The sequence below is a fragment of the Scophthalmus maximus genome, chromosome 5 (genome assembly GCF_022379125.1).
Source record: "Scophthalmus maximus strain ysfricsl-2021 chromosome 5, ASM2237912v1, whole genome shotgun sequence".
Classification (NCBI taxonomy): Eukaryota; Metazoa; Chordata; class Actinopteri; order Pleuronectiformes; family Scophthalmidae; genus Scophthalmus; species Scophthalmus maximus.
The window spans coordinates 24642501-24660248 of NC_061519.1; the positions used below are offsets into that span (position 1 = coordinate 24642501).

Below are 17748 nucleotides of genomic sequence, written 5' to 3' on the forward strand. Positions count from 1 at the left end.
CGTTTACCGCAGCGTCCCGTGAATCCCGTCTCTCTCCCTCTGTTTTTTTCTGATTCTATAGGTCATTCTTTCCATTTCATACTTCTTTTTTCTTTTCAACTTTTCAACAAAAAAAAAAAAGAGCAGGAGCAGGTGGTCACCAGTTCCTTTTGTTATTTTTTGTTCATAGCTGTATTATATTGTGACAATATTCTGTGCAATTTAGGAATAAAATATCAACAAGGGTGAACCGGGAGCAACTGGCCTGCGTTGTCATTTGTTAAAAATACAATAACAGATTTTGGTTCAAGCTCTCTGTTAATTATTTTCATAATGTAAATCAGTTGCCAGAATGTTTTGGTGGCAACTAAGAACATGTGAGTCATTCTCTTTCTTTCCAGTACATCTACTCCAATTTTATTCATTTTTGTAAAATTGTGATTGTCTCAGTTTGTATCTACCTTCATTTAAAATCACTGAGTGGAAGTTAAGTTTCCCCTGCTGCTCGTCTTGGTCGCCGTGCAAATCTGTGCAGGATTTAACTGTGAAAAACACCTGCTGCTCTCAACCTCCTTGTAATTGAAACCCGTGCACAATGCAGTCAGCGCGGCATATTTACTGTCTGCACAATAAAGCTCACTGTTCCTCATGCTGGCAGGCAGGTACACCTCTGGTGGTTTTATCATTTGGTGCTCATCGTGCTCCCTCTGCTGTTCGCACAGCAGAATGTATCAACTGCCCGCGTTTATTCTCTGTGTCCATGTTTTCATTTTGACTTCACTCCTCATTCACTCCCACTTGACTGCTAAAAAACGGACCTACTGTATTTTTGTGTTCTAACCATTTGAATAGGAGCAACACGTGTGGAAGGAACAGATTCATAACAGATGAGATAAGAGTTTTGAAATTTCTTCTGTCAGATTTGCTCAGTTATTGATAATCTCTTTATTTCTTGGGATATATAAAGTTGTGTGAGAATGTGTATATATATGTTTATGTCTATGTTTATGCATGCGTGTGTATATCTAGGTATGTATGTATTTACATATATATATACAATTGCGATGGACCTTTCCAAAATGAAATGTGATGTACAAGAAATAAGTCATTGAAAATCTCTTGAGATAATCTATCGGATGTCAGAGTGGCGGCGTCGACTCACCATCAGCCCGGCGGTGGAAATGCTAAATAGCAAGCAGAGTAGAAAACACCACAAGCTCCGCCTCCTGGGGTACCTCTGACCAATGGAGGAGCTGCGGGTGCGAGAGCACAGAGAAACGCAGACGTCAACTTTATTGTTGCAACACAATGATATGACCCTCAAAAACAGGGTCATATCATAAAAACAAAAAATTTTATCGACATATGAAAACCACAGACGTTGTTATTGCAGCCAACATTCATAATACTAGGACCCTGGAACTCTAGCAGCTAAATGGAATTTCAGCCATTACTTGTATTATTAATGACGGGCAGCTGTGGCTCAGGAGGTAGAGACGGTCTTCCACCGAACCCTGAAGGTCAGCGGTTCGATCCCTGCTTTCCACCAGTCCTTGGGCAAGACACTTAACCCTAAATTGCCTCTGACGGCTCTAGAGCGCTTTACACGTGTTCCTTAAAGCACAAAAGTTACTTTGTGATGAATCATTTTAGATGGTATATAACGGGAATGTATATTTATGATTGCAGCCTGGAAGTGCAGGGCTGAAATAACACATTAAGGATGATTAAATTCAACTTCAAGAGGCCCCCGGCCAGCTTCAGTCCATGCTTCTGTGCTATTTCCTGACGAAAGCTGTTCATAAAGATCTGCGTTCAAGTCCCGTAAACGTTGCTCTTGATGTCAAGAAGCTTACGGAGCGACTGATTTAGGAATGTGATTAGTGGAAAAGTTCAAAGGCGAATGATTCCGGAGGCCCAGAAATCCAGCAGATCAGAAACCTCATGATGTTATGAGACGCGTGTTCAAAACACACTGAGGCTGGCGGCGGGATAAAAATGTGAGGTTTGACAATGCGCGTCCTGAAGAGTTCCTGAAGACGCCACCTCCTCACTCTGTCAGGTTGTTGTTTTATTTTTATGAAAAAGCTTCAGATAAATGACATACAAGACAAAAATCCAATCTGTTAAAGTATAGTGAGCACGACGTGGCGTAATGGATGAATTTTTTTTCTTACGGCTACTTACACTTTCCTGCAGTGTGGGCACCTGGCCAGCGTCCGGTCTGTGAACTCTGTCCACTGGAATTAGGAAAAGAGAAAAAAGATCCCGGATTCAATCTCATCCACACAAAAAAACAAAAAAAACCCAGTCGTCATCAACAAGTGATGACAAAACTACCAGAATATTACATTCACCGTAAATGTCAATACCATTGGTTTAACACAAAGGTATTCCAATTGGAACTAAATAAACGGTGATTAAAAAAAAACAATAATCCTCACATTTCTGAAGTTAATAATTGGGATTTTTGCTTGATAAATGACTTAAATGATCAATAGATGATCAAACTGTCAACTAACGATTGTTTTCATTATCGATTAATCTGTCGATTATTTTCTTGATTAATCAATTAGTTGTTTGGTCAATAAAAAAATCCTAAAATGGTGAAAAATATCGATCGTGTTTCCCAAAACCCCCAAGATGATGTTTGGTTTTGTCCACACACCAAAGGTATTCAGTTAACTGTCAGAGGAGCGAAGAAACCAGAAAATATTCACATTTAAGAAGCTGAATCAGAGAATTTTGCCTTTTTTCCCCAATAAAAACTACTTGAACCGATTAATTCGATTATCAGAATAGTTGGCGATTAATTATGTGGTGATGGCCGTCGTACTTCAACTTGCACGCACTGTCACACGTCGTGTCGCGGGGCAACACACAAGTCCGGGGATAATTTCCTTTGCCTTTATTCAAATGCGCCCGCAGTCTCAGTTAAGATTGACGCCACACGCTCAGAGAATCGAATACAACTCTCCCAGTTCTTGCCAACAGGTGCTGCACGCCACACAACAACAACAACAAAAAATGATAAAGAAAAATCGCTTTCTCTCAGGGCGTTAGACATTTGTTCCCTCCCAAGCAGCGAGGAGTGTTTATGAGAGGAGAACACACTGCGCACGCCGGCGTACATTCTTCTTACTCTGATGGAAGCGCTTGTAATGGGAAGCACGGACGACACAATCACTAGATCTGAGACAGAAGGGGCTCGGCGCGACGCCACCCAGGGCACAGATTTGTATTTTCATTCGGCGGTCGTGTCTTTAAACAGGCGGGGAGCGGTCCGGCTGAATGCTAAACACCCTCTATCATCCATCTCACATCCCTTCACACCCCTGCTCTTCCCTTTCTCTCTCCGGCCTCCTCTCCTTTCACCATACATCCAAACTATCTTCATCTGTCCCCAGACGCTGTTACAGAGGAGTAAGTTGACCATTTTTACTCCCTCCCCTCTTTAAGCACAGAACGGCCGAGGATACATCAGCGGAGAGTTTATGGGATTATCGATCTACTACGCCGATTTACTCAACGTTTTATTTACTAGCGCGAGGATGTTTGGGCTCTTTTCGGTGTAATTCACCTTCTCTGGTTTGTGCGACTTCACAAACAGGCCTGTGACTGAAACGGTCACGAGACGTTTAATCTGCAGACGACAGGAGGCTACACGGCAAAATGCCAAAGCAGGTTTTTTATTATTCAGCTGGTTTTGCACAGCAATTCATCACCTCTTCAAAAACAATTTTATTGGATTTTACGGCTCCACGGCTGTGGTTTTATTGGTTGTGTCCTTTTCACGGGCTAATGTGACTCAGAGAGGAGGTGGGGACCAGTGCCAAAGACTCAGACTGGGGGTTTTACTGATGCTGCATTTTCCGACCGATTGCCCTCGAGGTGGATAAGGGTAATGCATAATTCTTTTTCCCCAATAAAACCAATAATACATAAGCTGTAGTTAATAATTAGAGAGAGGATTTCTTCTTTTTTTTTAAACTTATGCTCAGTTTCCTCTTCAGTATTTCATAGTCCGGCTGATACGTCCGTGACATCGTGAGTCACGGTGAGAAAACAGAAAAGCTATGGTGGAGGCCGTGTTCTTGGACCACAACCAGTAAAGAGATCGCAAAGTGATTGGTTGTACACTCTTCTTCTTCTTCTTCGTTTTAACGGTGGTTGGCAACCAGCGTTAAAAAAAGGCGCATTATTGTCACCTTCTGCTCCGGAGTTTTCCCCCTTCCTCTGACAGTGTTATTAGTGATAAAAGGCGGTGGAAAAGCAAAAGAAGAACGGTAGCTGTAGTGACTTTTTCCATTGTAGTGATATTTGCTTTTAAAACCAATATATTGTTTGTTTTGAAAGAAACTGAGAGTGTGTGTGTTGTACCAGGAAGGTGTTGCTGCAGTGTCCACAGGAGACGCGGGCCCCGGCGGGCTGGGGGTCGGGACTGGCCGGACCGGGATGAACTGGGCCCAGATTAATTATCCTCTTACTGTGAAAAAAACAGACGCCAACACACTGAATGACTTAAGATTTAATCATTCAGCGTCTGAGCAAACATTCGCTGTAGGCCGGTGCTGTGAGCCGCCGCCTCACTCTGCTGGTGTGGAAAGTGTGGCGACGACAGCCGATCCTCATCATCATTACCACTAACGTTGCTTTTTTTCCCACAACCAACCACACCGGCTCAGCATCAATGATCAGGCAAGCGGCACTTGGACGTGTCTGGTTGAGTCAGCATGTCTGGACCTAATGCAAAACAGGGACACTTGAGCAAAATTCTCTGGAGCCATTGATTGCGGGACAAGTGGCCTTTGAGGGAAAAATGTACTGGAGCCTTTCGGGGATTTTACTTTAACAAAACGGACAACCTGTGGTCGGCCGCGATGAAACCAAACTGCGTCAGAAACGTGCAGAATCCAAGTACTTCATTATAAAAATACAAGTTTGTTTGTTGTGTTCGGCGCCAACACATTTCTGCATCTCTTCCCATTTTAAAAAAAAGACAGAGCCCAAACGATATGGATTTTTGAGGGGCGATGCCGATATCGATATTAGGGAGCAGACGATTCCCGATACATCGGTCGAAATGAATGTATGTATATATATATGTATATATATATACATATATATACATTTATAGTTATTTAAATCTGTCAATGATTTTAAGATGTCGTTATCAAACCTTTATAACATAGAAATGTAATTGAGACCTGATATTTTAACCATAAACTTTACCATAATTTACTATAAATTGAAAAGACATTACACAGGCTCACATCTGTCGGCCGATTATATCGGTCGGGCTCTAAACATATTGGCCGATACCGACGTGTCTGTGAAAGGCTGATATCGACAAATGTAATCGGCTGATATATCGGTCGGGCTCCAATATAAACTTCACAGTTTAGATACTGTCATTTTAAATTGAGTTAAAACAGAAATAAGTGATGGAAACAAGATGTTTTCAAAGGCATAAAATGTGCAATTATGTCAAAGAATTTCCTGCTTTAAGAGTAAATGTTTGGACATCTCATGAAAAAAATTTGCTTCCCAAATTATATGCAGACCCTAATTAGACCTGAGCTTCACCTTGTGATCTGAACTGAAGCTGACAGGTGAATCCGGGATTTCAGATATTTATGGATTTGGGGGATGTACGGTTTAAAATGATACATATTTACATAGCAGCAGTAAAGAAAGAAAGAAAGGAATGGAATGGATGGATGGATGGTTGGCTAAAAACGTCGCTCCTGCTCATTTTATTGCCCCGGGCATAAACACGGAATCTTATCTTTCTGAGCAATTACACTCGGCTGCAGCAGCGCGATGTTCAGATGAGCTGCCAAAGCGGAGCATTTTTTTCCGGTGACATCCGCCTTGTGTTTCTGATGATAAAAAAATCCCAACACATTGGCATCTCTTTGACCTGTAAAAGAAGTGTTCTGTCGCCTTTCTTTTTGTTTAGCAAGTTTCCTGACAGATGGCAACAGAAATCTTTCTTTCACAAACTGTATTTCATCTGTCAGCAACGCTGTAATGTTTTCTTCATGCCACACAAGTGACATTTAGAAGAACTTTGGAACTTTTTTTACTTTCAGCCGTACAAGGGTGGCGGCTTCTGTGCTCATTCTGCCCTCTGATACTATAATATGAATGAATTAGTTAAGTGTGCATATGGTTGGTAGCTACTTTATAATTAAAAGCAGATATGTACTGAATTAATCTTGTGTTTTTGTTTTTGTTGTAGCTGCGAGGAGCAAAGTGTGGAAATTAAATCTTCACAATCCTCATCCCCGGAATAAAAAATTGCCGATGGAAAGAAACACACACACACACACACACACACACACACACACACACACACACACACACACACACACACACACACACACACACACACACACACACACACACACACACACACACACACACACACACACACACACACACACACACACACACACACACACACACACACACACACACACACACACACACACACACACACACACACACACACACACACACACACACACACACACACACACACACACACACACACACACGTCAAGAGTTTCTCACCAATATGGCCGGGGACAGGCGATCCTCTGGGAGGTGACTTTGCAGATGAGCAGACAGTTGCAGGGGCAGCGAACATACTTCTTCCCTGCTGGGGCGTTCTTAATGGGCTGCAGAGGGAGTCAGAGATACGCGCAGGAGGCGGAGGTAAGAAGACGGCAGGAAGCCACGAATAAGAAGTATGGGGGGCGCAATTAGTCTTGATAGACGAGAATTAACCGATACGACGTGAGGGAGAAAGTTTTCTGAGAGAAAGGGAAAGGAACCGAGGGACGGAGCACAAAGATACTCAAGTTCCCGCTTGTTACTCCACAAGACCTGGACGACGTAATCACACAGGTCTTGATGGTAATAGATGAGGTAACGTTTTATCTGAGGGATGCGTCAAGCACTGTAACAACCAGGGTTGGGTAGCAACGGATTACATGTAATCTGAATTACGTAATCAGATTACAAAAAATAAGTAACTATAATCGAACCAGATTACTTCTGTTTTTTTAAAGTCTCATTGGATTATCGGAACATTTGATTACTTGTTTACATTTCATGTCTTTATAATATAACAATTTTAAAATCACAATTTCATTTTTGGGGGGATTTGTGGTTGCTGAATATGCTAAATGCATTTTATTTGCATTGAAAAAGTTTTGGATCTTTAAAGAGATTTAAAAAAGTAAATTTGTGGAACTCAAAATGTTGTGGTTGCGTCCATTTTTTTTTGAGTATAAGGTGCAATATATTCAGATATTGAAGTAATCCAAAAGTATTCAGATTAGATTGCATTATTTTATTGTTTTTAGAGGTAATGGATTACAATAATTGCCATCTAATTTGTATTCAGTAACTGATTACATTTACACTGATTACAAGTAATCTGACCCAAAAGAAGTTTATGGTAAATGCTTGTTTGAGGACTTCTGCAAAGCCACGGGTTTGTTTAGCACTGCTTCTAACCTTAATAATAATAATAATAATAATAATAATAATAATAATAATAGTACACAAATGTTTAGACCATAAACATGCATTTGATGAAGAACCGACCCAGAGACTCGCATATCGAAAGATTGCTGTAGCTTTTTAGAATTTGTATTCAAGATTCACATATAATCGCTAACTCATAATGGGACAAAACAGCTGGTCTGCCTTATGTCTAATTATACGATTTAAGTTCTTTACAAATTAGTACAAGCGATATGCGTTTAGGAACTGTTAGGGCAGCCGTGTTTGTGTCACCTCATTAGGTCACATAACTCCAGGCCAGAATGTTTTTTGTGAAAAGGGCCGTTGTTCGAGGCCATTGTTCTCGGCGAGAACTTTAATCTGTGTTTAACCACAACACAAAATCACGTCGCACCTTCCTCTGGGCTGCCGACGGTTCTCTCCACCGCATTGGTAAACTCCCACTAACCATCAGATTAAGATCTGTGTGATTTGTGCGCCATTAAAATTTTTTCACATACTGTACAACTGCTGTGGGAGTGGAGTTTAAGGCGGGAGATGAACGTGGGAGTGACAACTAATAATACAAGTAGGGCTGATGCATGATAGCACATTTTCACTATGTGATTATTGTGGTATCTATATTGATATCACAATATAGAAAGTTTGAAAATTAACAATGACAAATTAATAATATCAGGCAAATGTCAATCATCTCCATCTTTGACTCTGTTTGTTGTGTTTAATCTCATTTTGAATGAATTACGTTAGTAACAATACCTCAAATAAATACAAAATATTATCATTATTCATAGAAGTTTAGATAGAAATTGAAATTTCTCAGAAATTAATAATTTTTAGAATTTAGTAATAATAATAGACAATACAGAATTAGGAAAAAAGAAAAAAAATGGATAACCTGATAATGTAATAACCTCCTGTTGATGTAATCATTTATGACATTAATGGTACAGAGATAATTATGTTGTTGTTCAACATATTCTATTACATTATTGGGAAGTGATAACATTATGAGGTTTTATTACATTTTTTATGGAGTTAAGTGGAGATTTTAATTACATTATTGGTAGTTATGACATTATCTAGAAATTATTACATTACTGGTTTCTTCAGTGTGCACGTCTGCACTCTTGCCTCATTTGCGGGCAAATGCGACCTCAGCTGTAGGTTTTATGAGCCTGTGGCCAACAGTCCATATCTGCACACGACACCCCGAACATATTTCTGTGCATCTGCGATATGTTGAGTCAATCTGCAAATTGCTCATATTGCCATTTGGTACATCTGGACATTTCATATTTCTACTTCCATCTGCACGCCAATTTGCAAAGCCAGTGATGCGCACTCGCTCCCGCAGCTTGTGAATCTGGCAGCAAAGGTTGTTGAAAATGACATGCTATGTTATTATCATCTGAACAACTGTCAAATTGTGCCGATCGTTAACACGTCCTTTTTTCTGCAGTCAAAACTTGCAGATTAAATTTACCTTGACCTGCGTCTTTTAAAAAATTGGTGAGTAAAAGTCCAGTAACAGAACAGTCCTTTTTTGTAAAGAGCTAGTACATGAAAAAATAATAAAATGACTTAACTGTGTAAATGCATCATACACATAATGTGACTATTAGGCTCTGTCTAGTGGTTTTGGTATCGTTTGTGTGTGTATTTCTCAACATTCGATTTTGAATAAAACCTGTTGATATTTGTTGTTGCCTCGTCTTCTGGTGTTTCATTTAAGCCCTTCACAATTTAATCCTCATTCATTAGGAGCAAACTGTGTCCAAGTGTCACATGAACCTGTTTTTAAAAAACAGCACTCAGTTATGTGAGCTGTCATGTGTGAACCATTACCAAAATGGGTAAATCAAAATCCAATTGATTCCGGCATTAATAAATCAGCATGTGCTTCTATTTTGTATTGTGTCTAGTTGATCGACACAATGTTGAATATTCATATCCTATTTCCTTTGATTTGTCTACACTACAATCAGAATAAATAAAGTAGCACTAATTTGTCAATAGTTAGGTAGTTGTTTAATGAACCAGTTGATATCCAACTTGGACTGCCAATCTTAATAATCAAATTTATATAAGTTTTCCGGATGGTAAAACACTAGTTTACACAGTATATATATATGTAAGGTTTTGTTCACAAAAATTACACAACATTCTACCAAAGAATATTTTTTCATAGGGGATTATAGGGTCCATTAGTGACCTCACTGTAAACTCTGGATTACCCAAAGTAATGTTGATACTGATTCTGATGATTATTATTTTTTTTAAATGTCATTCTCCATTGCTTTGGGTGCCATGTGTTACATCATTTGGAACAGGATGACCGTAGAAATCTCGGAGATTACTACCAAAAACAAAACATTCCCTGTGAGGCTAGACGCCACTCGAGACCTGTAAGGAAACGTTTTTTGCCATCTGCGTGAAGCAACCTTTTAGCGGAAGTATTTTTTAAGTGTGTTGAGCGTACGTATCCCTTCACACACATACCGTGGCTTCATTGCAGACCCCACACTTCACCACGTGTTGGTGGATCTTGCCCTCCACAGAGATCAGGCTCTGACAAACCCGGCAGTTGATGACAGGGGCGCTGCCACTCTCCGGGGAGGTGAGCGGGGAGTAGGGCGGAGGATCCTCCCCGAGGAGCACCGAGGGCTGAGTTGGGCTGGGGAACGGAGGGAAGCCTGAAGGGAGGAAAAGAACGATGATGAATAATAAAAAACAGTGACAAATGAAGGATTGTTGAGGGGGGGGGGGGAAAACAGTCACAAGAGTCGCCTGGATTCCCGTGACGGGTAACTTCATACGTTTACGATTAACAAGGTAATGAGATTTCGCCTCGTGCTCGACCGAAAGGAGCTTTGCAGGAAAAAAAACACTGCAGGAATGCTGAGCCGCGTTAAGTCTCCACAAACAACAGTCTGTGTGTTTGTCTGAGAGATGGAGAGAGAAAGGAGGAGAAACTAAAACCGGTCACACTGGTGCAACACACAGTGCTCTCTGCCCTGCACAAGGCTTGTCAGGCAGACAGAGTGGATGACAGTGTCCAGAGCAGGTTGTGGTCAAGAAACATAATTAAAATTGTCATAAATCTCATGCTCCCCCCCCCCCCCCCCCCCCATTAATGTCTGTAGACACAGTCCCTCCCCCCTCCCTACGCGAGCTGCCATTGGTCGCAGCTGCATCTTGCAGCATCCCATCAGCACAGCCTCCCTGATGGGTTTTCTCTGTTGTCAATCAGATCAGGTGTTTTCTCTCATGCTACCTAGCTAGGCTAAGCTAAGCTAAGCGTTGCACTCACCTAGCTATATGGGCACAGTGTGGGCATCGCTCAGCTGCTAAAATGCGCGTGTTAGGACAAGTATATTAAATATAATTTTGCAATAGTATATCCGAGCTGCCAACCTGAAGCGCTGCCGGTGCTAAGTAAAGCTAGCTGGCAAAGCTGTAGCTACAAAAAAAAGCTAGGTTGCTAGGTTAGCAAGCTAGTTAGCATATCGCTAATTCCCATTAGCCTCTGCTACATTATCATTATTATTATTATTGCAAAACAGCATAACTGTTAATCAGTAGGTGCTTGCAAATAAATACCCCGACAGCTCACATCACTCCCCTGCACGTACACGACCACGAGCAGGGCGACTGTGGGTCGCTGTCACAGCTGAGCTAGCAGGGGGCAACCCAGAATGCCCAGTCAGTGGAAGCTAGGCTAACTTCAGGCAGAGAGAGGAGAGGAGGAGAGGAGAGCTCCATGGAAACTCACTCTGTGGTTTGTTGGGCACGCCGTAGGGCGCCGCGCCGGGAGACACCCCGCCGTTACCGCTGCCGAGGGCTCCATCTCCCAGATCGGACAGCAACGGGGACCTCTCGCCGTCCGCCATACCGAGAGCGAAAGGTGTTGGGGGGGATGAGGGGGGAGAGAGAGCGAGAGAGAGTGGGAGCGTGTGTGCAGACCGACACGGTGTTGTATTGTTGTGTCGGAAATGCAGGCGTCACATGATCACCCGATCGCCGCTGCCGCCGCTGCCGCTTCTGCTTCTGCCGCTTCTGCTGCCGCTGCCGCCGCCGCTTCTGCCGCTTCTGCCGCCCCTGCCGCCACCGCCGGCGCCGCCGCTGCCGCTTATGCCGCATCTGCCGCTGCCGCCGCGGTGACGGTGCTCGGTCGGGGGGCGTGGCTGTCACCGCCCACCCGGGGATGCTCCAGGCAGCGAAGCCCATTAATATTAACAGGTGTAATTGCAAATTACACAGGAATTATGTTTATACATATTAATGCTTTGTCCAAAGGTGGAATGAAAGTATCTAGGCTGTTCCAGTATTGTACTTACAGTGCAATGCAAAAAAAAAAGTTTGGGCACATTACATATTTTGCAGATGTTTGAAGTGGAAATATAAGTAAATGTTTGCAGGATCTTCAAAAAAAAAAAAAAGATTAGAAAGAAACACAAAAGAAAGAAACAAAGAAACACAAATCATGGACTGATATGTGTTAAAGAGCCAACCACAGATTACAATGAAGTTCAGAGCAGGAAGTGCTTAGCTGAAATTTCTTGATCCTATGTATTTTCCCCCATCGCAACCTCTGATCTAGACTGACGAACCAATGCATGATGAGTGTGTGAGAAGAGAAATATGATCAGATGACCAGCAAGAGGCCCGTACGCGTCTTGAGGGGGGGACATGTAACCCAGCATTCGTTCGCCACCACACAAGGCTCCAGGTTATAGTTTATCAAGTTGATTTTGAGGTCTTGATCATTGTCTCATTGTATAAATCCGCCACTTTTCACTTTTTTACATTTCTTGTCTGCAGGACATTTGTGTGCAGACTTTGCTGATATTCAGTGCAAGCTATAGGCTACCTCTCTATCTGTGCAGCGTTTCCTCAGCCACTGGCTGACCATACAAACCCCAATGCAGAATATCTCACCGCGCTGGTTAACAGGGTTAGGTGCCCAAGTCCATGAAATTAAACTCTACAGTACATTTACATTTAAGGAAAAGCTCAAGTAATGTCTGTTAGTGGCATTTGATGTATTTGCTTCTTTACGACTGTGGTTGCAATCATCAGGTAGTTTGGTGCGATGGAAAAATTGACGCAGTGGAATCAGGAAGATGGAGACCGTCAGTGTCAGTGCATGATGTCACCAAAAACCCTCCCATTCCAGGTCACAGTGGGGTTTTTTTAACTCTCAGAATCATGTTGTCATCAAACAGACGGAATGGCTTCTTTAGAATCAGGATGTTTAGACTATAATGTAAGACTGTGACGTCCAGAGACGGCGACCTGACCTGCCAAAGACAAGACGACCTCGCAAAAGGGTCTCATACACGTGAGAGGGGAAAATTCGACGACAGTGGGGTATTTCTTTTTTTCATTTCACTGTTTATTCGCAAGATTCAAAGTATTTTGGTGCGGTCACCTTCAAAAACATGGCATGAATAATGTCGACATCTAATGGACATCTCTTGTTATCCAGTCGTAAGGAAGTCACGCAACGAATGTACAAATAAGAATTTATTAGAACAAACCATTGCTCACAAATTTTCATATTCAGAATCAGTGGGTGACACATATTAACACTTGAATTCAAATGGGAATATTCAGGATTCAAACTGATCCTTTCTCTACCCCCCCTTTTTCTCCTGAACACATAAACAAGGCAGTAAGTAATAATCTCCACTGTTGACATGGTGTCACACCTTTACCTGTTTCCTCTGAATACTTGTGGGAAGTTTCTCACTCTGCCTTATTGCGTGTTGATAAAATCCATGGAGCGTTTCAGTAACAGCGTCACCTCCAGTTCCCCTCGCTCACTGAAGAACTGAGCCTTGCCCTCCTGGCTGTGGATGGCACGCGGGAGATGGAGACCCAGTTTGCTGGAGAGAAAACGGGGGAGAGACAGGTTCAAGAGAGAGAGGGGAGAGAGCATATAGTATCTGTATATAGTATCTGAGAGAGGAAGATGTTAAGTCAAATCAAAGCTCTGATCGCGATGTGAAACTCTGATTAAAAAGAAAACGTCTGGGAAACGGGAGCTTTTGGTCTGAGCCACCGCCGCCGCCGCGTCTCGAGGGGATTGAAAATTAAAGAGAACATGTTCAAAGCAGCTCTTACTGTTTCGGCGTCCGTAGATCAAGGAACTTCTCTTTTACATCCAGGACCACATCTGTTGCCATAGTGTCTGGCAGTTTGATTTTCACCTAAGAGTGGGGGGGGGGGGGGGGGGGAGTCAGCCTCTTTAATATTTTACATTGTCGACATTTGAATTTCCTCAGGTATTTTACATCCAAGTTGTCATCTTCCATATTTTCCTATCCCTCCTATTTGATTCTAATCCAACGTCTGATAAAGAGTATGACAAACCTAGTTAAGGACGAAAAATATTGAGATTCATCTTTTCAAATTTTATCTGATTTTATCCCTTGCCCTCATTCCTCATTTGTGCAGCTTACGTTGGATTTTGTCTCCTCGGACATTTTTATACTGCTTACAAATAGTGACATAACTTTTATAGCTGCGGCCGAAAGGGTCATAAAATTATTTTTTTCTGAATATTGCTTATATATTTGGAAAGATGTTATCAATCCTGGGTTGTTGGTTCCCGATGGCATCTTTGTTCTTTGTCATTTGTCATCATGAAACTAGTATTAATTTTGTGGCCAGGGGACAATTTATTTGTAAGTATACCAGCATGGCTTCACAGCACATGGAGGACGGGTCCTTTCCACTCAGGCCCAGGAACAGATCCTCTGTCCCCACACTCTGCTTCAGGATTATTTCATATCTGGAAACCAAAGGTTATGCATGTAAAAAAAACCTGAAACAACCTGGCTTTGGTATTTCCTTAAAAAAGTGGCACAAAGTCTTACATTTAGAAAGTTGTGTTCAATCCTTACATGAGACACTGTGGCTTTTTTTGTTTTAAGGATTGAATATACTCATGGAAGATGGAATATGAAAAAAGTACTGTCTTTGGTGTGTGTGTGTGTGTGTGTGTGTGTGTGTGTGTGTTATAGTCTCACTCGGGCTGCGGCCGCGGGTCAGCCAGGTCATCGTAGTGGGAGCCCTCCGCCACCTCTTCCTCGCTCCAGATGTCTTTGCTGCTCTTCTTCATGTAGGCAGTCGTCACTATATAAACACATAATACACATGACACATACTGACATTGTATTGAGCCTCTGCGTGTTACTACAATGATGCAGGAGTTCCTTTAAGGTGAAATGCAAAGAATTACCTTCTTTGTCTTTTTTGGGCGAGGGTCCAATGTGTCCAGGACCCAGCTGTGCAATGGCCGCCACCTTCTGTTGAGATTAACTGACGTTACTGTTAACTAACAGTGTTTGACTTTTTTTGCCAGTTTAAATACACAAATGACATCTAGTCATTCAGTTATAAGCCAGGTATAGATATAAAAAGAAACACACAAACAACAACGTACATTTGGACATTCAGAAAAGCATTTTTGGAGATTTTGCCAAGGGAGGCAAAGCCCTCCTTTGATCTCACACAGATAGGTCAGCCAGGACACCCGCCAATAACCTGAACGAAATTGCACCATATTTATTCTGTTAATAAACACAAATTCTCAAACTGAGTGTTTCATTATCTTTACATAGAACCCCCGCTGCCCCCCCCCCCCCCCCCCCCCCCCCACCCCCCCACCCCCGACGAGCAGTGAGTGTATTCCAGTGAATTTCAGAAGCAAATGAGGAGTTTTTACTCCACGTCCTACTATACTTACTTTGCAGATTATGGTTTTATATTATGAATATGGTAAATTTGTGATGCACGGCTGTAGAACACAATAGCCTATTAAGTCGTTTTTTGTAACATTAGCTTTGCTTCAACCAGCTGTGATATTAAAATGCTGCTCGTGTGTTAATGCATCAGTAATAATATGAATCCACTTATAATATAACACAAAAGGAAACTCCTCCCAGTGAATACTTTGTTTTGCCGATATTTCTTTTGACTACATTCTTTGTAGAAATGTTTGAGAAATTCTTCCACCATTGGGCATCAGACAATATCTTACTTTGCCTCCTTCTCCTCCTTCATCCTCCTCTTCATCATCGTCCCGTTGAGATGACAGCAGGGCAGACAGCGCCCGGAGGCTCTGGACTGACGACACTCCGAGACTCTCCATTCAAGATAAAGAAATTAAGAAATTAAGAAATTAAGAAATTAAATCGACCTCTGGTCCCTGACTGCAACTCCTGCACGTTCGGATCGTGTCGCAGCTGTTGACGCTTTCCGTTTCCCTTGGAGACGAACGGGGGGTTGTCTTCGTGGGCTGCCATGGCAACCAGTGACGTCACAGGCAGAAAAAAAAACAAAAAACTAGTGACACGCATGGCCAACTATGAATGGATGATAGATTATGATGTCACCATTTAACTGTCACCGGTGGGTGACGTATGACAAATAAATAAATAAAAGTTAAAAAAAAGAATTTAAAAAAAGGAACAACCAGCAAAACAAAAAATTATTAAAACACTAGATAAGTTATTCTTTTTTAAATTTGTTTTTATTGTGACATTGGAACAATGTTTGGGAAGAGTTAATTTTCAAAATATTGTAATTTTGGGTAACAATTCTATATATTATAAGATGATTATGTTTGTGTTTGACTTTTAACCAAAGTAGCATATGACTATGAGAAGGTTGTGTTCATACCACTAAAATAAAAAGCGCTAAAATATAAAAAAAAGTAAGCTAAATAAATAAATAGAAATATTTATTTTATTCTAGTCATTAATTTTACTTTAGTTATTTATAAATAAATAAATGTGGTTCGCCTTCCTGCACAAGAAAAACAACTTCAAAAAAATATTAGCATTACTAGACACTATATTACAAATGTTATTAATCCTGAACAAAATGGAAATCTAACTTTCAGCGGTAATTATCGCTTCGCGTCGTCATGTCTCTCCCCGGACACCGTAGTGGCCCGTGCAGCGGACGCATGGCCCCGCGGGAGTCATGTTGAAGGTGACCGGCAGCGTCGTCATGCCGGCGGCTCTGGGTCTGCTGCCGACCACCGTCCACGCCGCCGCCGGAGACGGAGAAAACGAGGCGACCGGCCCGCTACACCGGGACGAGCTGTCCCTGTACACCGGCCCTCCTCCTCCGTCCCGGGTCGTGGAGCCCGAGGCGGGTCAGTTGGAGCAGAGGGTCGCCGCCCTGCGGCAGCAGCTGGAGCCGTACGCCGCCTGCTACCGGGCCGCTTACGGCGAAATTAAACCCAAAGTCCAGCGCGTCGTCCGGAGCGGGACGGAGGCGCTCGCCTTCCTGCGGAACCCGCCGAAGGACTTCTATCCGCGGGCGGCGGTCATCGGCTTCACCGGCGCCCTGGGGCTGCTGCTCGCCAGAGGCTCCCGGGTCAAGAGGCTCGTGTACCCGGGCGGCCTGGTGGCCGTGAGCGCCTCGCTCTACTACCCGGAGCGGGCGGCCGCCGTCGCGAGGTCGGCCGGCGACTCGGTGTACGAGCGCGTCGTGCGGGGCTACGCCGCCGTGGAGAGGATGGTGAGGCCCGAGACGAGCAGCAGAGACGGCGGAAAGGTCACCGACGGCGACACGAGGCCCTGATGACCCCCAGCGTGACCCCCGCACCACGACATACTGTGACTCTCATGCCCACTCTTTGCACTAAGCTTCACATGTAACTCAGGCCCGGGCATGGCCAGTCACAAGGGGGGGACGATCAGCTTCTGCTTCCCATCTGAATGTATATTTATACAGAAAATTAATATTAATAATAAAAAAAACATATCTACCTGTCTTATATGTAAATCTTGAACACTGTCAATAGTCATACGCCGGGTAAAACGAATATATTTCAACAATTCTGAAGTTGATACAAAAATAAAACTTCAAAATCTATTTTAAGAAATCGCTCAATTGTTCCAACATTACTTGCTTGAAATCGCATGTCATGGTTCCAGCCTCTTAACGGTGAACATTTGCAGCTCATCCTTGTGTTACAGTAAACAATGTCTTTGGGTTTTAGACAAAGGTCAGGTAAGACAAAAATTCTTATGGACACCACTGACTTTATGTTTTACAGACCAAATTATTAATTAATAGAGAAAACTATTGGGTTATCATCGCAGAGGCAGCACCAGAAGGAGTTAACAGTGGTACACGTGAGCCGCGGCTCGCGAACATTAAGTCAAATAGACAGATTACATCAGCGATGTTAACCTATAATGTTCA

At 42.6% G+C, this 17748-nt stretch overlaps 3 protein-coding genes across 5 annotated transcripts in view; 1 reads left to right on the forward strand and 2 right to left on the reverse strand.

The window, feature by feature from the left end:
* The window catches only part of pip4p1a (phosphatidylinositol-4,5-bisphosphate 4-phosphatase 1a), a 20525-nt gene extending 8880 nt beyond the window's left edge, over positions 1-11645 (reverse strand). For 2 of the 3 annotated variants that reach the window (XM_035633212.2, XM_035633211.2), the window contains exons 1-6: positions 11294-11645; positions 10021-10214; positions 6559-6665; positions 4360-4465; positions 2167-2219; positions 1142-1232 (exon numbers count right to left, since the gene is read on the reverse strand). In XM_035633212.2, the coding sequence (XP_035489105.1) occupies positions 1142-1232; positions 2167-2219; positions 4360-4465; positions 6559-6665; positions 10021-10214; positions 11294-11411 (669 nt within the window). In that variant the 5' untranslated portion in view covers positions 11412-11645. The remainder of the gene's footprint in view (positions 1-1141; positions 1233-2166; positions 2220-4359; positions 4466-6558; positions 6666-10020; positions 10215-11293) is intronic. The other variant, XM_035633213.2, reaches the window with a different exon arrangement.
* Positions 11646-13034: 1389 nt separating this feature from the next.
* Positions 13035-15800, reverse strand: dnaaf6 (dynein axonemal assembly factor 6). The gene is made up of 6 exons (XM_035633215.2): positions 15569-15800; positions 14768-14834; positions 14556-14661; positions 14221-14317; positions 13648-13733; positions 13035-13409 (listed from the first exon to the last, which is right to left on the reverse strand). The coding sequence occupies exons 1-6, from the start codon at positions 15677-15679 to the stop codon at positions 13280-13282; spliced, it is 597 nt and encodes a 198-aa protein (XP_035489108.1). The 5' UTR covers positions 15680-15800; the 3' UTR covers positions 13035-13279.
* Positions 15801-16459: 659 nt separating this feature from the next.
* On the forward strand, positions 16460-17417 carry LOC118310350 (MICOS complex subunit MIC26-like). Its single transcript, XM_035633214.2, has one exon. The coding sequence runs from the start codon at positions 16516-16518 to the stop codon at positions 17119-17121; it is 606 nt and encodes a 201-aa protein (XP_035489107.1). The 5' UTR covers positions 16460-16515; the 3' UTR covers positions 17122-17417.
* Positions 17418-17748: the final 331 nt, after the last annotated feature.

Bases quoted from the DNA above. Each gene is read 5' to 3' on its own strand.
- dnaaf6 (XM_035633215.2), bottom strand. From the start codon at position 15,679: ATGGAGAGTCTCGGAGTGTCGTCAGTCCAGAGCCTCCGGGCGCTGTCT. The intron at 14,662-14,767 runs GTAATTCTTTGC...GTGTTTATATAG, and splicing joins GCCCAAAAAAGACAAAGAAG to TGACGACTGCCTACATGAAG. The intron at 13,410-13,647 runs GTAAGAGCTGCT...TTTTCTCTCCAG, and splicing joins GATCTACGGACGCCGAAACA to CAAACTGGGTCTCCATCTCC.
- LOC118310350 (XM_035633214.2), top strand. From the start codon at position 16,516: ATGTTGAAGGTGACCGGCAGCGTCGTCATGCCGGCGGCTCTGGGTCTG.